General features: G+C 49.6%; 1 protein-coding gene across 5 annotated transcripts in view; it reads right to left on the bottom strand.

Annotated features, from left to right (window-relative positions):
* Positions 1-26782, bottom strand: part of EXOC6B (exocyst complex component 6B) — a 292507-nt gene that overhangs the window by 224595 nt on the left and 41130 nt on the right. For all 5 annotated transcript variants that reach the window (XM_083834126.1, XM_083834124.1, XM_083834125.1 and 2 more), the window contains exons 2-6: positions 23809-23974; positions 17111-17158; positions 15405-15495; positions 15252-15297; positions 10705-10909 (exon numbers count right to left, since the gene is read on the bottom strand). In XM_083834126.1, the coding sequence (XP_083690252.1) occupies positions 10705-10909; positions 15252-15297; positions 15405-15495; positions 17111-17158; positions 23809-23974 (556 nt within the window). The remainder of the gene's footprint in view (positions 1-10704; positions 10910-15251; positions 15298-15404; positions 15496-17110; positions 17159-23808; positions 23975-26782) is intronic.

The following is a 26782-nucleotide window of genomic DNA, read 5'->3' as shown; positions in this document are numbered from 1 at the left end:
GTGAGTGAACAGCAAAAGGGCATCCAAGCATTTGCATCAAAGCCTCCCTTCGTACGTGAGCTAACAGCAGCCCAGCAGATTTCTTGCTGCGGCTCTGTGCGCCCTTTTACGTGTTATTTCCCCCAGGACGCGACAATTAAACCGTGAGCCTCCCTGGAGCACCTTTCGCAGCCCCCAGGTACAGGCGCTGGTTTCTCCATCCCGTTTAAAAACCACAGGGAGAGGTTCTCTTTTTGGTCAGCAGTGACTTGTGGCCTCAGCCCGTGCCACCGACAGAGCACACTGCAGTTTTGATGCCCGGGTATCTGGGGAATCTATTTTCCCAGCCTAGAATACCTTCAAACTGGCAAAGGGAAAGCAAACCACGGCCTCCCCTTCCTCCTTCCAATCTAGAGGGACTAAAGCAGATGAAATCACGTTACATCTTTACATTTCATTCCCACTGGTGCAAGGAGACCGTTTCGCCACCACGTTCTCCACACCAACACGCTCAGTAACAGACATCACAAATCCCTCCGTCCTGCAGGGCTAAAGAGCTATACCGGTTATTTATTTTCCGGCTGCAGAAGGTATTCCTCTGCTGCACGGGAGATTTTGATTTCTCCCAGAAATAAACCCTTTGAAATACTTTGACGGAGCCACGGTCAGACTCTGTGGCTGCAGTGACAAACCAGATCGCAGCGCGCGGAGGCTCCTGAAGTCGAACAAACGCAGCGCTGCGCTCGAGATATCCTTTCCTCATCCACCCACGTGAACTTGTCCAGCTCGGGAGGAGACGGGGAGAGAAACAAAGCCGATCTGTCCGGGGAGTAACTGAAGTGCATTTTTATCCACAACTGAAAGCTGTTCTACATTTGCTATATACGCGAATTAGAAGAATATGTTGAGAGGCTTAAATGACCTGAGCCTGTCAGCAGAACTTCGTATTTAAAAAGAAAAAGGGAAAGAAAAGAAAAAAAAAAAGAAAAAAATGGAACTAAAGGAAGTCTTGGGTTGCTGAAGGGTTTCACTTGGTGATTTCCGCATACACCCGTTTGCAATTTGCACGGGAGTGTCACTCAGAGGGCACGCCGCACGGCACAGCCTCCAGTCCTCTCCCTGAGAACTCAGCCGCTGGGCCTCAACCCTACAGATACGGCCCTACAAACGCGATTGTGCCTCATTAGCAACCCCAATACCGGAACCCCCTGGTGAATTGACATCGTTTCGTACGACCCCTGCCCTTCCCCATCGCTTGCGGACGGGTCACGGCCCACACGCCGAGAGGAGGTGGCTGGGATTTGGGAACGGTGCCGCCAGGCCAGCCCCTGCGGGGTGCTCTGTGCGACCGGCAGCTTACCGTGCGGGGTGGCGTCCTGCTGCTGAGCGGCTGCAGCAAAGCCTTGGTCACCTGGAGAAACGGCCGAGTTCCAAAATACGTGGGCAGCGGCTGGCTTCGGGGATCGTGCCGGGACTGGATGAGCCACAGCACCCAGAAGCAGGAAAACCTGGTCCCGACACGACGGTGTCACCTCGCACGCAGTGCCAGAACCGTTTTACAGCGGTGTTCGTGGTTTGCCACGTCCACAAGGTGTTTCACACCTCGGGAAGCAGCTCTGGGAACGTACACCAACCCCAGGAGCGCCCAGGCTCCCAAACCCCTGGGCTCCCCTGCCACGAGTGCACGGCCGAGCGCTCAGCAGCCGCGGCAAGTACAGAGCCATCCTCCAACCACGCCACGCAGGAACCTGTCACCAAAACCACTCGAGGAATTAAAAAAAAAAAAAAAAAGGGAAAAATTGGTTAACTCAGAAGGTTTATGAGCAGCTACGTTACGATGAGCCCAAGCCATCTAAACACAAGCTGAAGAATTCACCATCCCAGGCAGCAGCATCCTGCCGGGGGCAATCCCCAGTGCTCTGAGCCAGCCTGATCCCCACCAACACCCCAACCCGGCCGTCCTGCCCAGGTCCCCGTGCTCCTCCACGTCCTCCCCACACGTGGCGTATGCCACAGCCACCACAGCACCCACATTTACGGGTCTGAGGTCGGTCCGTGCTGGCTCACCTCCAAAGCTGGCACGGCCACGGGCCGCCGGCGCACCAGGCAGCGCCTCCCTTTGAGCAGCTCTCGGGCTACGTAATTAAAACCAGGCGAGATCAGTGAGAATTACAGCGCCGAATGCCTGCAGTCCGGGGCGAATAGAAAAAGTTTAAACGGCACCTCTTTTCCCAGCTACAATGCAAAAAAAAGTAAAGCAGTTACTAACGGGTTACTAACGGGCTCCAAAGAAGGAGCAAGAGCTGCTCGCGCCTCGGCTTGGCACCGCTCTTTCAAGCTTCGTGTATTGTACCACGTCTCCTAAGAGCTGGAAGATAAAGGATGAATTTCAAGGAACATCTCTGGATGTCAAGCGTTTGAAACAGTCTTAAAAGGCAACCACACAAAAAGCCGCTCCAGCACACGGCTGCCCTGTAGTTAAACTTTGGGTTTTACGAGGTGGCCATGTCCGCAGCGCAGGCTGGATACGCTGCGGGGGATAGCACGGCCCCTGTGGCCATTACTCATACACGTGGTGAAATAAAAAAGGCCCTTGATTTAGCAGTTTCATTTTTGAGGTCATAAAAAGAATTCAGAGGAATACCCAGTTATTAATAAAGCTCCTATAGGGTATAAATTGTAAATGGAGACTTAAAGGCAGAGAATTCCTCTTAAGTAAACAGAGAAACCTTCTGCAGAAAGCCAGGAAACGTTAGCATGAAAAGTCCTTTTATGCTAATAAGCACATTTGCACTCAAATTATGTGATGTGGGAAGGAGGAGAGCTGAAGCACGAGGAAGCACGAAGACCTCAAACAAAGCGCACCGGGGAACAGGAACGTGCTTACATCTGCAAATACCCCTATCACCACCTCTCCACCATGACCCACGTGTGCTGCTGGCCCCGGGTCCACCCCGGCAGACATCCTTGTTGCCGCCTTCGCCCGCTTTTCCCACCCACGGCCGCCCCATCCGCCCCGACCCTGTGTTCCGAACCCGAGCTCGTCGGGCTGCCGCGGCCCCCGCGCTCCCACGCGCGCCGGGAAGTCGAGGGATCACGTTTAACCTCAAGCTCCTGGCCGGACGGTTCGCTCCAGGATCCGCTTCAAAAAAAAAAAATAAGGTTTTTCCAGTTCTCCAAACCCTTCACATCTTTTCCTTCGTCTTCCTCGGTTTTCGCCCCTCCTGCACGCAGCCGAGCATCCTCCGGCCGTGCGAGAGCTCCTCGGGGCCGCTTTGGTTTCCGCGGGCGAGCTCGGGGCTGAAGGTGCGAAGCAGGGGACACAGGACCGCGATGAATCCACGCGTGCCCCGTGAAACGGGGCAGGGAAGTCGGGGCTACATGGGCTGGAGGCTAAGGGCAGAGGAAGGACGTGCTCCCCTGCACGTCCCCCACAGGAGCACGTGCAGGCAGCCCGACAGCTCCCCAAGCCCCCTCCTCACCCCCGTACTGCCAGAGAGCCGCGACCCCTGCACCCTGCTCCCCCATCCTACACAGAGCAGGGACAACCCGAGGCAGCTGGCAGCTTGCTTCCAAGAGCTAGGTTGTCCCCAGTTGTCTACAAAGAGCACGTTTTATCTCCCAAAACCACTAAGATCGCCTCTGATTCGAGCAAAGAGCAGGTGGATTAGGGTGGCGAATGCAGCAGGGGGAGGCCGACACGTCCCCACGATTTTACTTAAAAAGCTTTCAAATTAAGTGACAAGCGTCAAGTGATCGACGCAGTCAGCGTGGGGATGGTGTCCAACGTGCTGCTAGGAAAAAAGCTTTCAGTGGCAAGCCCTAGTGAAGAGTAGTGAGTTATTAAAGATGTGCCTGCACTTCTAACCTCGGGCAAAACAAAAACCTTTTTACTGTTCAACTCTATGTTTCCAAAGAGGTTAAGCAGGAGATGCTGCGGATAAATAGCTTGAAGGATTCAGTCCGATTTATCCATCTCTTTCTTGGGGAGCGGGGATAGAGGGTGGGTATGAACACACAACATTAGAAGCTTCTAACAAAAAGAAAAAAAAAGAGGATGAAGGCACATGAAAGCATCTCGGAGCTCACGCAGGTTTAACAGCGGCAGTGATCAGCGTTAATCATTTCTCCCCGACACCAAAGCCTCCCCGTTCCTGCTGCTTCACCCACTTCATCCAGTTTGCCTGTTTTATGAGCTTCTTCCCCCAAACCTGCAAGCTGAGACCACCAGCCTTCTAACCCAAACAGCCCTCGAAGATACATTTCCTTCCGTAATACTTTCATATAACGAGCAGACGAGCAATAGCATCAAAGATTAGGGAAGTCTCGTTACACGATTTTGCTAGAAAATAAGCTTCTGCTTCACAAACCTGCCCAGAAGGGGAAAAGGCTACCTGCTCACCCCGACTGCCGCCATGTAAACGGGCACCCCGCTCCCAGCCATCAGGCAGACCCCTGCAGAAGGTTCCCCCCTTCCTGCAGCCGGGGCTATAAATTTCCCTTGCTTTTATTAAACTACTTTATTTTACTTTTTTTTTTTTTTGGCTAACGAAAACCCTTGGCACCAGAGGCACCGCTCGGAAGGGCCGGAGGCTCAGATCTCAAGGGTGCTTTTGGGAGTCGGCACTGAAACCCCAGCCTACGGGGCAGGCAAACGCGGGGATCTTCCGAGCAGCACGAGAAACCTCGGGCTCGGATCTGGTGGACGCAGCCCACGTGGCAGGGGAGCCTCCATTTCAAACACAGGAGACTTTTGGGGAGCGTGGGCTCTGCCGGGGCACCGACACCCAGCAGAAGGTCGCTCCCCGCGCAGCGCAGCCACAGACAGGCAGTTAAATCTCATTTGCTCCAAAATATGCACCCAGAGCACAAACGATTCCCATACGCGCCGCAGCAGATTACGTAAAGTTCCCAGCTTCCAGAGATAGGGATAATTAAGAACACTGCCCAGGCTGCGTTTTCAAGCGTTTTTTCGGGCCATCAAAAGGCCACCAGGCAGTATCTGGAGTCTGAGAAAACGTCCTTCTGCCCCCCGCCGCGCAGGGAGCCGCTGCGCTCTCGTGGCTGGGGGTGGCGTGCATGTGTTTGCATTTACGACGAGGAGCGGGGCCGGGACAGGATTTCCCAACAAGGCTGAAGCCGCCGCACGCCACGTCTCTACTTATCACCAGCAGTTCCAACAAGCTGCCTGACAGAGCTCCCTCGGATTTCTGGCTGCTGCCGAAGCAACCTGCAGCGGGGTAGCCCTGCTGCGAGTGGGCTCAGCCTGGGGGACGCGGTCCCTCCGGGGCACCACAGCACCCTGCCCCGGGGGACACGTGCCACCGGCATCGCCTCCTCTTCTGGGTACAGCGTGCTGGTGAAGCTGCGCGACCGAGGTGTGTTTTCGGTGATGGGCGACCTTTGCAGGCCGAGCTCCCCCCTGCTTTCCCCGCTTTCCGTACCACCTACCTCCCCTTCGTCCTTCTCACGCCCTTCTGCGGCACGTGCCACCAGGCTGAAGCTGCAGCACATCCCCCTGCTGTCCCTCGTGTCCCCTCCAAGGCCAGGAATCACTGGTCCCTCAACTCCCCACCGCCCACAGAACCCCTCGGTCACCGCCATCCTGAAGGAGATCAACTCATAGTGGCTGAGATGGGAAAGGGGCACCGCTGGGCAGGAAGGGAGCTGTCCTTGCAAAACCCCCTGCTGGCACCCAACGGTAAGGGAAGTGCTTGGAAGCGCGCTTGAAGCAGCCAAGGAGCTGAGTGCAATCCATTTTTCTTCCCCACGAACACTGTGCAGAGCAGCAGCTTTTTAAAAAAAAAAAATCCAACCTTCCAATTTATTTTTTACCAAAATTACACGGGAGCATCTTTATTGCATATTTTTATGCATTCAAAATTAAGAAGTGTTGAAAAACCACCAGCAGATTCTCAGGACTTGCCACCAGCAGATAGCTGCTTCTGTGTACTGCTGGCAAAAACGCACGTGAAGGCTCAGTTACAATCGCAAGAACCACCAGCAGCACAGAGCAAACCCTGCAAAGAAACCTGCAAAATCCCCAAACGTGCCGCCGCAAACCTGGGCACCTCGAGGTTAGAATTCAGCATGAATCCAGACACACCGACCACGCTGCAGCACACAGCTGGCTGCTCGGCAGCCTCACCACGGCCTCGCGATCGCACAGCGCCAACATCCCTGCGGTCACAGGGAATGCCTTTTAGCCGCTGTCATCCCCAGCGGTGACAGACAAAAGTAAAGGCTCCTCTTCCTCCACAACGTTTTTCTTTGTAAGGCCGCTGCTACCTGCGCTACTGAACGCTCCTACGCGTATCAGGCACATCAGTGCAGGGCCAGCAGCACAGCCCCGCCTGCTGTTCAGTCATCCACACCCAGCCAGTTTTGAGGCTCGAAAGCCCACGGTACAGAGCAGAGGAGGTGCACAGCACTCCGTGCTCTGCCACAGTTCTCCGCTCACCCGTGACCTGCAGGGACGGCGCGTGAAGCTAGGGAAGTCGTTCATACCCCAGATGAAATAACTCCTTTCAGAGAACTGGCTGTCTCTCATTTCAGAGAACCGGTTGCCTTTTGTACAGAGCTGCTGTTAAACCACGTGAAGTGCTTCATCGTCTTCAGCTGGAGGTGACAACTGCATTCCGACAGAAGGACATTAACGTTTTAACATTTAGCATTACTTACGCACATCACTGCAGTTTTTTGCCTCATTCTTAAGCCTGTGTATACGCTCACGTTGCTGAGTTGGTATTTTTCTGCCACCGCAGGAAAAATATCTACGTAAACCTCGCATTATACCACTCAAAAGTGACACAGACTCCAATACCTGTTGCCAAGAAGAGCAAACAGCTCCCGAAAAAAGCACGGCTGGCACACCAAGCCCTTGAAGCTTGTACTGCGTCGCCACCTCTTAAAACAGCAGCTCTGAGAGCGCATCCTAGCGAGGCTATAAAAAATGCTGGGTTGCCTCCATCTATTTGAAAGGCATGCTGAGCGCTTTGGCTGTCCTGACAAACTTTATCCGATAATGGCTTTTGGATTGGTTATTCTTGGCCCCCTGTGTAGCAGCACTCACGGCTTACCCTCGATACTCTGCGCGCAGCACCATCTTAAGTGACCTCTTCCACATGCCTTGCATATTTCAGCCGTTAAGCTAGATAATAAAACCGCATTCCGGATATCAGCAAGTGTTAATAAGATGTAATTCACTCCTGGCAAAGCCCAGAGCTCGGCTCTTTAAAAAAAAAACAGAACAACAAAAACAAAACACACACACAGGTTCACAGGGCCAAAGTCCAAAACGAGTTCAAATGCGCAGAGCTACTTCCAGCTGCTCCAGAGCCGTGTAATTAAGCACACGGGCTGGAACAAAGCAGATCCCCCCAGAAGCACAGGTAATAAAACTCAGGCTGAAAAAAACGAGGAAAGGAGTCAATGAGAACTCATCATTTGTGCTCTGAGGATATAGGGTTTCTCGGCGCACTGTTCCCCGCGTTCGGCTGACCCCGGGACCGTCTCACTTGACTTCACCCCACGGCGGCTTTCCTGTCCAAGAGAGGGGCCAGCGAACTCCCCGCATCCTTGCCTGCCGGCCAGAAACGCAGCCACGGCTCCGAGCACTCCGAGACAGATCATTCTGATTATCACAAAATGAAATTTTCAGCTCTTGTCATCATCAGCCTCAGATTTGTAATGTTACAAAAACACGATTTCCTTTCCCCATTGTATCAGCCCCTATTCCATTCCCGCTGGTGAAATCAAACAATTTTAAAAGAATTTATATGATGCTAATTTAAACCGAATGCATTTAGCTGCCAATCGCAGTTCCCCGACTCTCCCAGGCCTCCTGCCAGCTCCGCTCCGCTCCAGAGCGGCTATCAATCACAGCCAGCAGACCGAGGAAAAAGGCCCAGTGATGCAAGAAGTGATACTGGTGATTCTGGCAGAGGAAGCCCTGCCCTGCGCTTTCAGCACGGCGACGTGAAGTGACCCCATGCGACAGGAGGCTCGGAAAGCTTCAGCTCCTCATCGCTTCTCGGCGTTCGAGCAGCCCGTGATGCTTTCGGCAGGAATAAACCTAGCACGTCGCTCAAATTCCGGCACCGCTTCCAGCTCCGCGTTTGCAACTGGACGCAGCGAGTTTACCTTCCTCTCCAAGCTGCTGGGTGGGAACGGCACTTATTTTCTGCTGAGGAGCTGGCGAGCCCTCCCTCGGAGATAGCCACGGTCCACGGAGGGCGAAGGAAAGCCCTGCTGCAGCCTGCACCCGGCTCTCACCCAAGAGCAGAAAACTGGGATGTGGGTGAGACTGGAAATGTTTGCCAGACAATGCTAAAAACATCGAGATGTTTTGTGATGCTGCTCGCAAAAGCCCAACTTACTTTATATTTCATTAGCATCTACGTGAAAGAAAGAAAAACACCTTTTCCACTTAAATATTTTTTGTTAGATACATTCAGAGACTGAAGCTCTGATCACAGAGGTGCTGGCAGCATCAACGAACAAAAGGAAAAATCATCACAATCAGACCTCAGTTTGGAAATCCTTAAGGTCCAAAATGGCTGGAACTCAGCAGATGGTGAAAGATGAAGGACTTCTGCAAGTCTCTAAGTGGAAAACCGACGGCAAGGAGCAGGAACAGACGTTTAACTGAGGTCCAAGCAGGGGCCACAGCCCTAGCCGAGAGGCTATCCACAGCTGGAGAACAAATAACCAGCTTAGGGAAAGCAGACAATATTAGCAGGGGGAATAGACAACGAGCAACAAAAGGCTAAGCGTAGAGAAAAACCTTAACACCTAAACATCACGGAGGAAAAGGAAGCAAGAGTTGCTATGGGAGGAAAGCTCACGCTCTTTGGGGGTTTCATTCAGCCGCACAACCACTTGCTGGCTCCGACCAGGAGCTCAGATAATGCAGTACTGCAAGACCAAGCCCCACCACAGGACAAGAACAAGGCAAATAAATATTGCTCTTTCCCCAAACCTTCTCCCAGCTTCTCGCTGTTGTCACTCCAGGCACTTCTTGAGCCCCGGACGGTCTGCTCAGGTAGCGACCCCGCAGGAACCCGCTGAAACCACTTGCCCAGTTCCTCCTGGAAGCCATGCAAGTTTTGCACAAGGAGCTCCAAAGCTCCACCACCCGCTGGATGAAGACCCAACTTTTTTCCCCCTCCCTTATTTCCAGCCTCCTGCTGTTTTTTTAAATGACAAATTTCTCAAAACTGGTCTGTCCAAGCAGCAAAAAAATGTGGCTGAACGTCCACCTGTGACCTCTCCCGGCAGGTTCTCCCTGCCCAAAGCCACCAGCTGCGGTCCTATGAGGGCCAGATACCCAGCCTCACCCTCCCAGTGTCCCAGTGACAAAACTGGAAAATAAAAAGAGAAGACATCTGCAACCTCTTACGTCTCTGTAATTGGTGAATATCCTTACTGGGATATAAAGAATTATTTATTTATTTAAAGTAGCACAGTTGCTGCACTAATTGGGTACCAAGAGACAACCTGAACTTCTTCCTTTCTGTCCAGAGCCCCAGAAACCAAAGAATAATCTGCTTAAAAGTTTGTCTGCCACAATTTTTTTTTAATTTTTTTTTTTTTTTTTGTAACCAACTGTTCTGGAAACCATTGTCTCAGGTAAATTCAGCACAGTAATGCCTGGAGCCGTCACAGGCATTGCCACCAGGCACGTCTGGCTCCACGACAGGATGCCCAGATCACCAGACGTTTTCAGCAGATTCAGAGAACCTCATTTGATTTATGCAACAACTAAGAAAAATGTTTGCTGAACTGTAAGAAACGTAACGGCAAATCTTCAGAGCTCTATTACGTAATGTAAGGGTTTGCTTTCCCAAAATACTAGAGAGAGACTGTGAAGACAACAAGGGAGTAGACACATTATAGATGAAATCAGTTAATGGAAATCCTCGAGCTAGTACATTTTACAGAAAGGACAGTGTTTATAAGTCATATATCATCTTGTGAAAAGTTATGGCAAGAATCTTCCCCATAAATCAACCACCCCGATCAGTCAATCGCTATCAGAGGAAATACGTCTCGAGGTTACATTTCATTACCAGTGGATTTGAATTTCATTAAAAAGTTTGTTTTCACAGACACCATGAGCAATGCTCTCCAGATGTGATAAGAAAAACCTTACTGAAATTCAAAAGTAGAATATTAAAGAAGTTTGAGACAAGGCAATTCCATTTTAATACAAGCATGGCTATGTTCAATTAATCAGGTTCATCTTTTGCAGACATCGACTGCTAGGCAAGTACAAGCAAGCCACAATAAAAGTCTACCCAACATTTGAGAATGAGGTTAAGATGCAAAAAAATGGGTACTTCTATTACTTTACTCTGAACCTGGGAAGTCTGCACCGATATCCCCAGCTCCTCCAGTTCTCCCCAGGCAGGGCAGCACAAACTCCCCCACTCTGCTGCGTGGAAAACAGGAATCCGCAGCCCCTGCACCTCCCAGGCTGCGGGGCTGCCAAGAGTCCATGGCAAAGTACAGGTGGGAGAAGATGACGACAAAAACAAACCGCCATTTTTCAATAGGGTAAAAATTAGAAAATAAGCGCCAGCAGCAATTACAGAACAAAAGCTTTTACACCTTAAAGTTGCTGTGAAGCCTTTACTGCCTTGGCATTGGAAAGACAGAACTCAACGTGACTGTGAAACTCCTTCCAGAACAGCTTCCCCTCCACCAAAGAGAAGGAGTCCTTACCTGTTTCATTGCTGTCTCCCCAATCTTGTCGGAGTGCTTACGGATACTCTCCAGGAAATCCTTGAGGTCTGACATGGAAACTTCCTTTATCTCCTCGCGCAGCTTTGGGATATTATCCACCATGATCTTGCAGAAGCGGTAGTGGCTCACCTGAGGCAGGTAGGTGTGCTCAAGGTGCTCCAGGGTCTTCAGCGCAGGGTAGTGTCTGGGGAAAGCAAGCAAAGCAGATGCAGGAAAAAAAAAAAAATAACAGCTCTTTCCACCCCATTTCCACTCAAAAACGTGCACTGTGCATAAATAATTCAATAGGTCTAAGAACTTCAGCTCCGTTTGAAGCAATATAGATCTTGGCACCCAGGTGACCATAAAAGCACCATTTTCCTTCCCAAACAGGGAAGCAGAGGAACACTGTGACGGCAGTCCTGGCTGGGAGCAGCAGCTCCTCGCTCAGAGCCCTGATGCACAGCCAGGGCCCAGCTGGGCAACGAGTCGCCTGCACCAGCTGAGCCCAGCACGGCTCTCGCCCACGTGCCTGCTCCGTTGTCCCCAAGACCTCCCCAAGGGGGGCAGGGGGTGTCTCCGGAGCACCCCACGGAGCAGGGGGGTTACTGGGTGAGGTATGGGGCATGTACCCGACCCGTGCAGCCAGCCGTGTGTCGATGTACGTGCCGTGTGTCGATGTCCACGTGTGTGCCCTCACCTCGCGACTGCTCGGGCCCAGGGCTGCAGCAGCCTCACCTTTGTCGCCTCAAAGACTGGGTGGCCCCTGAACAGCGAGGTCTTGTAAAACAGTAGGATGGAGATGAGAATATGTAACGTACCGCAGGCTGACAGACTGCTATCCAGCACGTGCCAGTATGTGCTACTCACGGGGATACTTGTTAATCTGTTCGATGTACCCTGAGTACAGGAGTGCTCAGATTTCTTGCGGCACAAGCACTCAGACCCCACCTTCCTCCCAGCTCTTCAAAAGCTGATAAGCACCACTGAAAAACACTTCCCACCCAAGGAACCTTTTTATTTAGATAGAGGTGAAAACAATCCCAATACAACCCCACCTAACGGGACCAAAGGACACTTTTTCTGTGAGGTCCCTCCTTCTTCTGCAGCTCCTGTTGGACCACTGGCGTCCACGAGCTTTGCAATGCTGACAATAAGTGATTTCCCCGCTATAAAGGAATATACCTTAACGACTTAAGATGAAGCCTTAGACTGCAAGAACCCCCAACGCTCCTTCCTTTATCCAGGACCCACGCTTTTACATCTCGGTCAGGCCCAGCAATGGCCTTAGGCAAGGTACCAAACACTTCCCTGACCTCTCTGCACAACAGCACGACTGCCATCGTGCCAACGAAGCACGGTAACGGGTCATTTTAAACGGGCTGAGTAACCTGACGGGAGATGCTAAATGGGAAACTAAGCGGGAAACTGTCCAAACCATTTTTCTCAAATATTTTCAGTCTTTCCCCTTTGGGAAGAGGGCACCCGTTTGCCTATTCGCTGGAACATGCCCCACGGGGGCCCTCCTGCAAGAGTTTGTTCAGACATAAACGGGCTTCCCCCCCCAACAGGTTTTGCTCGCAGGGTTTCAGCAAGCAGCACATGCCAAAAGACTGCCACCCCACGGGGTCACGGTCCCCTGTGGGGGTGAATTAAGGCAACTCGAGCTGACTCTACTCACGGTTAATCCCGTTCACAAACACCTACACCATTTACACCCTGAAGGTTAGGGTGGGAAACAGTGTTTAGTCCTAAGCAATGTGCTAGCGCCACTGAAATAACCTGACGCTCAAATCCCCATTCAAAATAATTCTTGCCTAAACTCCGGGCAGGTCCACGGGGAAGTTATTTTAACCCAGGGCTGCCTGTCCTGTTAGGAACACCAGAAGTTAACCGGATTAACCCCGTAACCCGGTCAGCGTTTATGCCCCGGTGAGGTATGAAAAGCTATGTGCAATAAAACGCAATCCTCTCCGGAGGGAAACTTAAGAGTGCGCAGAGAGCCAGAAATTAAACCAGAGGAATAAACACACATTGGGGGTTTGTTGTATTTCAGGACATTGTTTGTTGAACCAGAAGAAGCTAAAACGTGGCCTGCGGGAACAGCGGGTGTTCATTGATGGGGTCCCCGCCTGCCTGCCGAAAACAAAGCCCGAAACACGTGGGGGCAGAGCAAAGTGCAGCCGTGCGGAGCCGCAATCGCTGCGAGTGAAGCTGAGCCGCCTGGCGCCGCGCCGCAAGGCTCCCCACCGCCGGCTGCAAGGCAGCGATGCCCCAAACCGCTGCACGAGCCGGAGTTTTGAGAACCGGTCTGATTTTTCTTACACGAACGCCTCTTATCGGCCACCCCACGGGACCACTGCAGCAGTGAACCAGGAACGCTTGCCAACTGGGAATGGGGCATTTCAATAAACTATAGGTTCACAGTTGAATTTTTTTCCCTTCTGGAAAAGGCCAGGTCCTGCTTGGAAGGGCACAGCCCTACAGAGGCTTCTCGGCCACAAGCAGGATGAAATATTCTCCTTTCTACTGCTGGAGACCAAGTGACCCGTGGGTAAGTGAGACAGATCCCTTCGGAGGCCCCCAGAAATGGGAGGTACCCCGAAGGCACACAGCCTCCACGCCGCGTCTGGGCCCTGGCATTCATTTGTCAGCAGGATTCACGACTTGCTCACTGACAGGCTCCCACACACAGCTATCTGCATCCTTTCTCCCAGGGTCTGGCAGATTTTCTCATTCTGGATTTTTCTCATCACTTTCCAACGAGCAGCCTTGTGTGTCCCAGACGCTTGAGAAAAAAAGTTCTTTCTGTCATTTCCTTAAGTTCTGGACAATGGAAGATGAAAGGTTTCTCTGCATCTCTTCTCTCTGCTGGTAGCACGGTCACTCCTCTGGGTTTGGACCGCGCTGCGCTCCCCATTTCCAGCTCCAGTTAACGGTCACAGACTCTGCGTTTGGCAAACGCTCCCGTTCATTTTATAAACATCACGCAGCAAACAGCACATAACTCTTTTTGTCTACCTTGGAAGAGCCGAGCTTATTCACCCAGAATGCAAAACCTATTGCTCCTCCGAGGTTGTGCGCTCCAAACCTGAGACTCACACCAGTAGCCGAGCCCCCCGCTGGCCATCACGAAATGATGGATAAGTGAGACCGGGTGCAGACACAGAAATATTTAATATGTTGTGCTGCGTTTGGTGAATGAAGCCATCAAATCCAGACAAAGAAAGAAGGAGAGGGGAAAAAAAAAGCCAAGGGTTCAAATATTTCTTAAATGTGGCTTTCAACTTCTATTTGTTTCAAAATGAACCAGTCCAATAAAGGAAAGAAAAAAAGATGCAGTTCTTAGAACCAGACCCTGGAAACACTACCCAGAACGAGGGAATCGAGCAGCATGTGGATTCCCTTCAAAAGTTCACAGCACTGTGATCAGCTCTAGCTCCCCACCCCACATCTGTCAACGGGTAAGCCCCTCACTGTTCCCATAAACAGAAGAAAAACAGTTGGATGAGCTATAGACTGCCTGCTCTGTACTGAGCCACGCAGAGAAGCAAAGAGAGCTGTGTGAAGAACTAACTAAGCTCCCTGTAACCCCTCTGGCCAGCCCCACTTCCACGATTCATGCTTATCTGTTTATCCAAGGCTCCTGGGGACCAAGGACCACAGGGATCAGCGGAGGCAGGAGGGGAAGTGTAAAATTACGCCTAGCCAGTTAGTTATCGCCTCGTTCGAAACATCTGGTTTCTTCTGTATTGTTTACATGATGGATGGCAGGCACAAAACAGGCACTGGATCTGACTGCGCTCCCTGCATGGCATTCAGCTGGAGCCCACCGCGTTTTCCACTGACCTCCTCCCAGCAGCTGCTCTTTGCCCAATTTGCCACCCCCAGGGCTACAGCGCGCCTCCAAACTGCTTAAACAAACCATCCCCCAGGACCCCGGCCATGCGAATATCCTGGGCCACGGTTTAATTCTTCAGCATCGCAACAGATGTGGGGTGGGAAAAACCCTGGATTTACAGCTCGTGATCTCTGGGCCACAAAGTCGTTTTAGTTCAGCTCACTCTTCTGAACAATTATTTCGATCCCAAAATAAGCCGCGTGCCTTCTCACCAGCTTCTCCTACCACCCTGCACAACGCTTCTCAGGTCTTTGGCTTCCACTCACATTCAGCGGCTTCTCTCAGACCACTTTTTGTACTACGGCATCCATAATATGACGTCTAGTAACAACACATAGGTACAGAGTGATACCTTGATTTGGAATGTCCACCGCAACAGTGAGCATCCATGGAAAGAAAAAGGGAACGTCCACCTTAATCAGAAAGCCTAACACAAAATTAGAGCCTGCTGCAATCCCAGCTCTACTCCATACCACAGGAGGCTGAGCCGTGCTGTGAAGATACCCAGCCAGAAATCACACAAGTTAACTCGGAAAGGACGATTCTGAATTCCTAAGTTTTGAGAACCTCATTGTTTAATTTAATTAGCACCGAAGGGGTGCTTTTCAACTCTTCCAACATAAACATCGGTCTATATAAAATTTACCTTTTAGATTTCATTTGCTCTCGCAGTTTGCTGTACATCTCCAGGACTGGAAAGAGAAGGAAAACACAAGAGCATTGAGACAGAAGCATAAAGCAAAGAGATCTGAATTACAACAAACAGCTGTACAAATAAAGAGCAATTGCAGATCCTCACCAGGAAGACACAGCGTTAGCTTATCAACCGTCGCGGAAATATTTCTTTGTTGTAATCGGCATTGCTTCAGCTCTTCCATCGCTATTATCAGCTTTGGGGAAAAAAGAAAAAAAAAAAGTCTCACCAAGAATAGTGAACAGACAGAGCAGAGAGGATACAAACTACTTGGCACTTGTCATGAACATCCAAACAGGAGGTCGACGACAAAGCCTACTCTGATAACGGGAGAGCTCCCTGAGCATTGCGCAGCATCGCTGGAATTGGGAGCACAGGCAGCTCCGGGTGGTTTAATCAAATAGCAGCAGCATTCCCTCGTCTAATTTCAAGCAAGTAAGCAGCAAAACCAAAGCCATCAAAATACCAGCCTTGCAGCACGTCCTGTGAATTCCAAAAATGATTTCCCCCTTCCCATTTTTTTTTTCATCTCTTCCATACTCCCGCTCCCTTTCCAAGTTTCTCTTTTCTAGTCCTTCTAAAAGGCAGGATGTGGCCGCTCACTCCCAGAGGAATTCTTAGCGTCCCAAACCAACCGTGAGCTTTAAAAGCTCCGTCTCCAACAGAAAAACCTATGCATCTGGACAGTGGCAAAACAAGGATCAGCCACCCAAAACTTCCTTAGTTCTGCTCTTTCAAAGGGGCAGGTCACAGTTCTGTCCTCTAGAGCACGGACTTGGCTCCACAGGACCAGACCAAGTTTGTGAAGTCCTTTTGAAATCCCCAGATACTCTACTTCGAGAGACGAATCTTCTGCTCAAGGTAACAGAGAAGCATGTTTATTTGGTTCAGGGGAGAAGCTGCATTACCTCCTCCCCACAGGGCATTTTTATCTTTGATCTTTAATAGAATAATTGGTCTGACACAGTCCAACGTGGTATTTTCTCGTTTGTTTTTCAGATGCAGTGCAGCTCACTGAGATGGGGATGCCTGCGAGTCCTCACAGCGAAATGCAGCCTGGCTGTCTGGGAGGGCAGTTAAGAAGGAGAACAGAAAGGGTGCAAAGAGCAGAAGATTTATATGAAATACAGGTAGAGCAATGAGATTCAACAGGAGGAAGGGGAAAAGACGGGAACAGAACTGTCCCTGGAAGCTCTCTCGGATCTCTGAGGCACTCGAAAAGCTTCAGACATCAGCGCCTTCGTGCAACACCCAGCCGTCACCCACCTCTCGAGTCCCTCCAGCCTGCTAACATTACAATGAAAGGACAGAGGAACGAATGTGGTCAGAGGCAAATCGCACCCAAGGCACATTCAATCATTTCCTTTCTCCGTGCCTTGACGCCTCTACCCGTGGGGCTCAAAAACCACGCCGGCGTTAACTGCTGCCACGCTGCAGCACGGAGCAGGCACAGAGTCTCCAGCTCGCGTGGCCACAGACAACCCCATCCATGCCACTCAGGGCTGACGGAGCGAGCCCACAGCTTCATTACTGCTGATTCAAGGGCTTCCTGCTTGCCAGGTTTTCCCTTCCCCTAGCTTTCAATCCACACGGAGTAAAAAGAGAGAAAAATCACTTCCCAACACTCACACGACTTACGCTTCACAACGAGATGAGAGAGACAGGAGAGGACCAATGCCCACCTTGACACCAGCGCCAGGTACGCCAGCAGTAACGCTCAGCACTTACTGATGCTCGGTGTAACTCGCCACCAGCAAGCACGGCCACACCACGGAAAAGCAAAAAGGACAACGAGCGGATGCATCACTTACTTCTTTCCCTTCGTTCTGCAGCTTTCGGTTGGTGTCCGTCACTTGGTTCTGCGGGGATATTGGGGAAAAGAGAAAGAGCACATCTGCACGTGAGTCAGGACAACGCTTTTCACAAGAAATAACCGCACATAAACACCCTCACATTGCTTCTCACACAGCATTCTCTTGCACGGCATAGAACAGTTTATTAACCGACCAGGTGCCACAAAAGAATTTTCTTCCCTGTTACCAAAGAAAAGTAGAAGGCAACAGGAGTTAACGCTGCCGGCACAGCCGCCTCGAGAAGCTGCAGTACCGATGGACCAAATCTTGTACGTGAGGGTTCTCCTCTTAAACGCTATTTTATGTAAGTGGTAGGACAGAAATCACCTCCTGGAAAGAAATTTCCCCTACCCAACACTAAGCAGATTATGATTAGCCTTTAACTCCTTAATATCACAGTAAGAAAAAAAGTCTTCAGTGTGGACTTGACCTATGAAGTTCAAATATTTTCTTTTAGACCTTCACATGCATCTCCCATTGATTGCCTCCTCCCAGCTCCCATATCTTTATTGGTTTATTTTAAAGGATTACTTATTTTCTTTACTCAACTGCCTTTCTGCATTACCCTATGAAGGTCAGGGCTCAGAGTTCAAAAATCTCCCACACTGCAAGCCCACAGGCTCCCTGGACAAACGGGATCGCAGCACTTCAGCCCTTTACGACCTGTGCATCTGTTTGCCTCAGTGAAAACACGGAGGAGAACAAAGCTGCGTTTTAAACTCATCAGGACAGAAAATAAGCAGCTTGCACATTATTTAGACAACAAGCAGAAAGACGACTTTGGGAATTCTTCTGAATACTCGTTCGAGTTCAGACAGGAGGAGGTTTGTAAACACAGATAGCATCTTATAGAGACCAGCTGGGATGGCTGAAAAATACACAAACGTTCAAGTAAACATGCCCACCTTCAGGTTTTTAACAAAAACAGCCAATTATAAAGATAAATACCACCAGAGAATAACTGCGCAGAGTTCAGGTGCCTCATGTCAGTGCAAGACTAACATGCCATAAAACTACTTTTTTCCCCCCCTATAAAATTCTCTTTTTATACCCATTAAAGCTGTAAATTTCAATTTCCAGGCTCATCCTTGTAAGACGTCTCAGAGGTTTCTCGTTCTGCTCAGACCTACTGTACCGGGGAAACTGCTGCTGGACTTCAAGCGGCATCATCAAATTTTATGAAGCAGTTCATGTGCGTTTTGGGGAGTTGTGTTCATTCTACACAAAAATCGTTACGAGAGATAAGACAACTGCAGGAATTGCAAGGAGGAGCTCCCGGAGTATATTCAGGAGCGCAAGATCCCACAAACCAAATTAAGAGCTCTGCTTCCAGTAAGAGACTCGGTAAATACTACCAACTTGTCTTGATTTCTCCCCGTCAAAGCATTCAGACGGCCGCCAGCTGGCACGTCTCAGCAGCTGCAGGAGCAGGTACTGCACAGCTCCCGGCTGCCACCACGTACAGCAGCCAGGAATTTCGAATGAATTCACCGCCAGCGAAGGTGTCCATGAAAAGCATTCTCCAACTACCCAACAGAACATGGACGGTGCATGGAGTGGCCGCAAGAGCAGAGCAGAGCAGGACAAGTTTCGAGGTATACCCAGAAGAAAACAGCCACCACTCTCTTTTTTCAGCACACCGCCAGGCAAGCGTTTCAGATAGAAGAGGAGTTTTGCATTAATATGTATAAAACTGATTCAGGATCCGATTTGTTGCCTGCCAATTACTGGAAGATACTGAGCAATAACGATGCTCCAAACTGGTCCAAGTTTCAACAGGAGGTCTCACATGGAGAGCTTGGTGCTGCTTCAACGAGCAAAGCCATCCCGCCTCACGGACCTCCTTTTGTGCTTAACACTGGCCGTGCTGGTTATGAGCTTACCACGAGGCATGCGGAGGAGTCATCCCATGATCTCCCCGCACACAATTTCACTGCAGCATCTGCATCATATTGCTCCCCCTTCTGCAGTAGCTTCAGCTCTCCTGGCTGCCTGCCCTGTGCAAAAACTGCTCATTTCCTTTATGATGTATTGAGATTTTACGAGCAGGAGCAGAGCATCTCTTCCAAAGATTATTTTATTTTCTTATATCCTGAAAATCCCACCAGGAAAAAGGAATCCATGTAGGGTAATTTAAAACTGCTCCTAAAAATAATGCCAAGGCTGCACTAGTCTTCTATTAAAATTACACATCAACCCCAGCTAAGGCAAAACGTAAGGAGATATTCTGCCCTGGCACACTGAGAGTTTTCGGGAGGCAGGGGGTTGTGCTTTGGTTTGTTCTCGAGACCTACGTCCATACATCGAGAAGAAATAGATGATTATTCATAGAGATCCTCTGTAGACACACCGAAGCTGTTCAGACGAGGAGATTTGATAATCTAAGACAGACGCCCAGCAAGGGGGGGGCCGACAACAGGTGGGCACATGTGGAGAAGGAGACGATGGGATCACGGAAGGGGCTTACGGGACGCTCAAGTTGTTAGTTCATCCATCTGCACGTGGAACATGTGGGACTGAGCAGGGCTTTTGTTTGGGGGTTTTTAGACACCGCTCTGCTATCATTTAGAGAGTGTCAGAGTGATGAGAGAGGAAGAGCAAAGGGCGCTGGAGAGGAATCCCGGGAATGGATGCGGAGGGCAGCGGTCTGACCCCGCGCGGCTGCGCTGGCTGCATCCCCGCTTCCAACACCCGCCTACCCTGGGTCTTCACGTCCTTTTCCTACGAAAGGAGGGCTGGCTGCGGGGCAATCCTTCGAGTCAGCTCTGAACTTCCCAATCTGGAGAGAGCAGCCAAGGACCAGGTTAATTACCCACCACCACAGCCACTTTCTCTTCCTTTATCCAACCCCTACGGGACTCCGCCGCACGGCCGTCGCATTTTTAGGGCACGGCCGCTTTCCATGGCAGCAATACCCACCGCTTGGGTTGGCGTGGGGAAGGTGAGCTTCCCTTTGCTTTACACCACCTGCCTCTGTTTTATTAGATCTGCCTTAACCTGAATGCTGTAAGCAATAAAGATTGCTTCCCATTCGTTTTCTTTCCCTGACTCTTAACTTCGTAGCTTTTACGACTGAGCACAGCAGTACCGTGAGTGCTGGGAGAGAAGATCAGACTTGCAGATGGCTTCTCAGAGAAGAGCCTTTTTATTAATTGCCGTTCGGCAGTGGCAGGTGTGGAGCACTCACTCAGCTCGAGCAGAGGTAATGAGCTGCACGAAACAGGACAACGGGCGACTGGGCAGCAGCTCTGAGAAAGGACCCGGTGAGCGCAGGGAATCAAGCTGAAAATCAGTCCGTGCTGCGCTGCTACACAGCAAGCAGGCATCAGACGAGTGTGCATGAAGAGAATTCTACAGCACACCTGAAATAACCCTCCCACACCATTTCGCTGGTGACTGAGTGCCTGCTCCAGTTCAAAAACCATGCTGTCATAATGAAAAATAAAAAATAAAAATAAAAAAATAACAAAGAACCCACCAACTGGAAAGACTCCATGGTAGAAAAGTAAAAGCAGTGAGATGCCCAGAAATCACAACCCACTGGGATGGATCAGGGCTACTTATCTTACAGACAACAAGACCAGAGAACAGTCCTTCAGCCTCCACGTTACGGGAGACTGCTGCAGAAACAAGAAGGAACGATCTCTCTTTTGTGCCTGATAGGTCCAAAAGTTGTAGACATGAAAAAAAAAAGTTTTTAACCACGCAACTTGGGTTTCCTAGAGAAGGAAGGGCAGGACTGCTCGGAGGGAGGACTACCATTAGGTCAGACAAAAATCCATCAGGAACAACCCAGCTGAAGCAGGGCTTGCTTCACCTGACCCTCTGGAGTCGCTGAGGTTGGCACCAGCCCTGTGACTCTGTGTTCTGTTCCCTTTCACACCTCCAGTCAGGTTTTCCAAGTTGAACCATCCTAACGCATAATTTATCTTTGCTCTTTTAATTTCCACTGGAGCCTTTAGAAGATGGAGTAACTGGACTGGTACATGGCTTGCAAGACCCAGTGGGAGTGCGAACTGGGACTGAGAAGAGTCGGTATCATGAAGCTGACTTCCTCATGAGAATGCAAGTTTTTGTGCAGTAGAAGATACGAGAACGTTTAAGATGTACAACATGCAAAAAAAGCAAAGCAAAAAGGGTTTTCTTTAAAACCACATAAGAAGTTAAAAGTAAAGAGCCTTAGTAAAGCCATGCAGTTAAAAAAAAAAAAAAGTAAGGAAATGCAGAAGCTTTGTTTTAAAAAAAAAAAAGTTATCACCCAAAATAAGGAGATGCCTTTTTGAAAATGTGCCCCATGTATTCCCAACTAACTTACCTTTTTTTCTTTTTTTTCTTTTTTTAAATCATATACTGATTCTCAAGCAGTGACCCAGCATCCTTGGAAAGCAACACAAAGCTTCTTAGCGCAGAAATGCACTGCGGAGGAGCTCACCTGCGGAGCTAAAAGCTCAAGCTCCCAGTTAATTCAGAGCTAGCCCTTCAGAGGCCAAGGAGAGCAGAAAGGAGAGCGGAAAGGCTGGCCACGCGGTCCTGATCAGGGTTCAGCCTGACGTGGGGCCACCTGAAACACAGCACTGCAGTGCAAAGGGAAGAGAGCAGCTGTGGTACACACGAGAGAGGGGAGACGACGCATCTAGCTCATAGCTTGCACTCTTAAAACAACGAACGTAGATATTTCTGCTAGTGTGACGTTACAGAGAACGCCCCAAAGCTACAAGCACATGGCTGCAGATACGTCCTGGAGGTGCAACACGGAGGGCATTTGTTTCATAGCCGGCTGTACGTACATTCAAAGAGCAGTGCTATTGAGAAAAAGACCGAGATCAAATACAGAATGAATAGCTGGAACAAAACGCGCTCTCGCCACTGGACCCACGGATGATTCCCTGGGGAAACCCTTACAAAGAGGGCTCAATGTTTCTCAAATAAGCTTCTGTGTATATTTTTCCCATGTGCCGTTTTATAGATCACATAGTAATGGAAATCAAGAGAGATCCTGAGGGTAGAGATGGACTTCACAGTGCGCCACCAACAAAGTAGCTGTCTGTAGAATGGGAAACAGCAACGAGCCTTTGCAAACAAACAATGTGGAATTCTTGGCTAGAAACAATGGCTTTAAAAATCTTCTTTCATGGTATTTCCAATGGCCTCATCCTGCAATCAACCGCTGGATGAATGCTCTTCGTGGAAAATGCCGTTGTAATAAGAAGGGTGCTTCTGGTGTCAGGAAACACCCCTGGAAAGGTGCTCCTGCAAGCACACGGCTCGGGGGATCGAGGCCATGTGTTAATCCTGAAGCAAGCTTGGAAATGCCTGAGGCAGCTTTAAATGAAGAAATAAATAAATGTGTGAAAAGCAAGAGGCAGCACAGTGAAGGTAAAGTGTTTTTTTTTTTCTTTCTTTTCCAGAAAATTTGCTTTTCTGAGATTTTTTTCCCCTTATTTATGACTTCATCTTCTCTAATGCCCACTGAATAGTCCCCCACTCTTCTAGGTGCCCAAAAAGGTCCTTCTAAACAGGTCAGACTCCATCTCTCCACCCAGACTCCACAGGAAGACTTCTTGCGCTGGGTCTCCAGAGACAGAATTCTCCTTTTTGGGTGCCACCCAACTCACTCCCATTCACTAACTGATCGTTCCAGGAAGTTGCTTTCGATTTTTATATCAAGGTCACAGCTTGGTGCTGCAGAAAAGAAGGGAAAAGGCACGCACGTTATCTTCTCTGCCTCTGTTCTAACTTCTCTAGGAGAAAGAGGAAGGCTCTCCAACCTCTGACACTCATCAAGTCACTGCTACGCTTTCTTATATGCCCCAAATTGTGTAATATTCATATTTTGAGGCACACCAGCCAAGCTTAAACTGCAAGCCCACTTGACCCCTGCGTGCAGGGACACCACCAATCTTCAGACTTTTTCCACACAATACTGAGCACATTCTTTCAAGAAATATGTAAAAATCCACCTCTCTCTCATCTTTCTGCACATCTTCAAGGGCCACAACATTTAGAAAATCCATCAACAACAATCCATCCCAACCGTGTTTCAGCATCTACCAATGACTTATTTTTCTCTTCTGCTCCTGCTTACTCCGAATACCTTAGCACGCTCTTGTGTTCATTTGCTTTTTAAATATCTCACTTGCCAACGTTGGGCAGACACCTCCTGACTAAAGTCGGATCTGCATCAGGTCTTTTTGTAGCTCTGACTCTGATGCAATGTTATCTGTAACAAGAATTTGATGTAATACGGGGCACCAGAGTAGATGCTGCTATAGCAGACATGCTTCAGCCTGTAGAGCTTATTTTTGCTTAAGAAATTGGTCTAAGGTACACCAGGAAAAGCATGTGTTTCCTAATGGAGAACAGACTTAGAATCGCAAGGAAGATTAAAGCTAATGTACCACAGCATTCCAGTTTGCCAAAATAATTGTTGAACTCCAAACGACCAACCGATCGTTACAGGAAGAAACAATGAAGATTGCTGGGGTTTGTTTTTGTTTTTCCCAGACGGAGGAAAGACGCTCTGGACAAAAGGAGACATTCACTTGGTCAATCACAGAACGGCTGAGGTTGTCGGGGACCTCTGGAGGTCACCTTGTCCAACCCCCTGCTCAAACAGGACCACCTAGAGCCGCGTCATTCGGGTGGCTTTCTCTTACCTTCAGTTTTTGAGCTTCCCCCCTAACTTTCAGCAGCTCCGTGATGGAGTCCACAAAGCCCTGGTAATGGAAGTTGCACATTTTCTCGATCTCCCGATCATGGTTTCTGATCCGTGCTTCCAATTTTTCCATGAAACGACCGTGCTCCTCTCCATCATAAACAGACCTAAAAAGAAGATGACACCGTGAGTCAGGGTTCCGATACCTGTTAGCGTAACTACTTAAAAGAAATATCCAGAATACAACTTCTAAAAATCAAAAGAAAACCTCTTTTTTACTTGCCAGGCACCAAACCCAGGTTTGAAAATCCTTCTGCTCCAGCCTTCCTCCCCGTCCCCCCACTTGCCAAACACCAGCTCGATGTTCCCTCAGAGATCACAACTCGGCCAGCCCGGCTCTGAATCCTCTGAGATGAAATTGCCGTGCCCTAGCTTTGAGCTTAGCCACCTCTGACCACTACGTGCTACTGTATGCAGTATTCTCTGGGTGTTCTTCAGGATTCAAGGGGAAAAGCTGCAGTGGAGAAGCATCACCTCTACAGCTTCCAAAATCCATTCCCTTTCCTACCTCCAAATTTGAATAGCCCAATTAGCCGTGCTGCTGTAAGTCCTACACAGCCGAAAACCACCCAGACTGATGGGGATACCCCAACAGAAGGTACGTGCATGCCGCAGGTACCAGGCAGCCTTTGGTACCACCAAGCAAAACCACTACTGTTAAATTCAGGGGGAAAGAAATAAAGTTATCCTTCTTGTTTTATTGAATTCCACCCAACTGGGAATAGAAGCTTGAATTGTCGTGTTCTAACATTTTTCACCCTGTACATTACCAATGCTCACTGTCCAGCAAAGATTATTTCCACAAGTTTTGTAACGCAGCCCAGAATGCAGCTCTCCTGTTGGCAGAGGAAGGGACGATGGCACAAACCTCACGTTATTGCAGAAAGCAGAGGGCCGATGTCACACCTGAGATGGGGCGTAGGGTTCTGGGAGTTGTTCAGTTTTCTGTATTGTATTCTGAGATTTTGACCTGTGAAGTTTTATTAATTGGAGGAGCTGTGCTAACCGATAGACCCAAATTCTCTCTAGTCTGAAAAATGAAGTGCACAGCGAGCTTTATGAAATCCGAGGTTGTACTGCTTCAGAAAGTAAGGGTGAAATAATTATACGCCGGACTCCACACAGCAATTAGAGATGAAAGGTGGGGAATGGCACGGCTGTAGCCAGGTATAAGAAACAAATAAACAAAAAACATTTACCGTTTGCAGCAGTCCGAGTCATACCTCAGAAAGAACCATAACTAGATGAATCCCACTCAACATTTTTCATCCTTCCAGGCTGAACCCCTACCTGATGTGACCTTCAGGTGTGATCTGTGCCTGCAGGTCACTTCGGGGGGTCCCACCCTGCAATCCATAACGGTCTCAACACTATACAAAAAAATACTGGGACAGGACCAACGCTGGAGGAAAAGTATTGAATTACCATTCTCTAAAACCTGCCCAGTTGTATAATTGAAGCAATTCCAATTATACAATTTCAGTAAACCATTCTCAGAGAAAAAACAAAAATGCCAAATCCTCGTAAGCCCGTTTAAATCTCCATGCAAAACAACAGCCACCAGGAGCAGAGGTGATAGCACTGCCTCCTGTAGCACCAACCGGCTCCTACCTTGGAACAGAGGTGAAAAAACAACTTCCTAAAGTTTTATCAATGCCTCCACGGTACGATGCTAGCGGTTTTTCTGTGCAGCTGAGCAAAGTTTTGCTGGTGGAACATGAAAGCTGGAGGCAGAGTGCCATCTAGCGCTGCGCAGCCCCTTCACAGCGTGGCTCGGGAAGCTCCAAGGAGCTTAACTCGGAGAGGACAATGCATATATAATAAGCAAATGCAGCTAGGCGAGTGGTGCTTCCATTCAAGTAGAAGCTTAACAGTAATTATGGGTGTCATATATGTGTGTTTGCATGAAAAAAATACTGCCAGATTTTACAAAGTCATCTATCTACGGAAAAAAAATAAATAAATGACTTAAAGACTTACAAACTCCAGGTGAAATTTCCTTTGCACATGGCCAGCCTAAGTCACAAAGGTCCCACGACCAAAGCCATTCCCACCCCGAAGCCAAACTCTGGGGTCAAAAAAAAAAAAGCTGGTGACGGGCAGCAATATAAAACCCACCTTGGGGGCAGCCCTAAGCTTACATTTAAACTCCGCAGGCTGCATTTTGAGGTCTCCTATTCACCCACAACCCTCCCTTGGACGTAAAGCCAGCATCCTGCACTAACTAACTAAAAGATGAGCAAACGGGTGACAGCCAAGCGAGTCCCAGAGAGAAGCGCCGTGCCTCCACAGATGCCAGCTCCAAACCTGTGGGATGCTGTGTTTGTGCTCTGTATTGAGCATCGTCATACACGCAGGGCACAGCGACTGTGAAGTGCCTCCTCTCAAGTGAAACAACGCAGGACTCGGTGTGACTGCAAGAACAATCCACTCCACGCCAACCCGGAGGTCCCAGACCCTACCGCCACCATTTCTGGTTCCCCAGCCCCTGGTAGAGGTCCACCTTCCTCAGCTGCTTCTGCAGCTGCCAGAGCCACAGCAGCACCCTTGGAAGGCCGTCCTGGTCCTCCCGGCCCACCCAGCATGGCCGGCTCTGTCTCCAGAGCACCTCAGGTTCTCCGCTGCTCTGCTCGACTGAGCACCACGAGGAAATCAGGATGGCCACGTGCGGGCATTATGCTTCCCGTTTCTCCCCATCAAACCTGCCTCTGGCTCGCTCAGCCTCCTCCACTGCTCCTCTGTACCTCACTTCTGCACAAAGGCTTTGCTTCTAATGACATCTTTTCTAGTTCAAACTCTAATTATAGCCAGGTCGGGATCTTCAGTTAGTTGTCCTGAAGTGACTAGCACATCCGCAGACATCGCAAGGTGATCCGCAAACAAGTTCCTCCAAAAAGAGATCTGCCATGTGTGTT

Source organism: Anser anser (genome assembly GCF_964211835.1).
Source record: "Anser anser genome assembly, chromosome: 4".
NCBI lineage: Eukaryota > Metazoa > Chordata > Aves > Anseriformes > Anatidae > Anser > Anser anser.
Note: the sequence above shows the minus strand (reverse complement) of the source record. Positions and strands in the feature narration are given on the sequence as shown.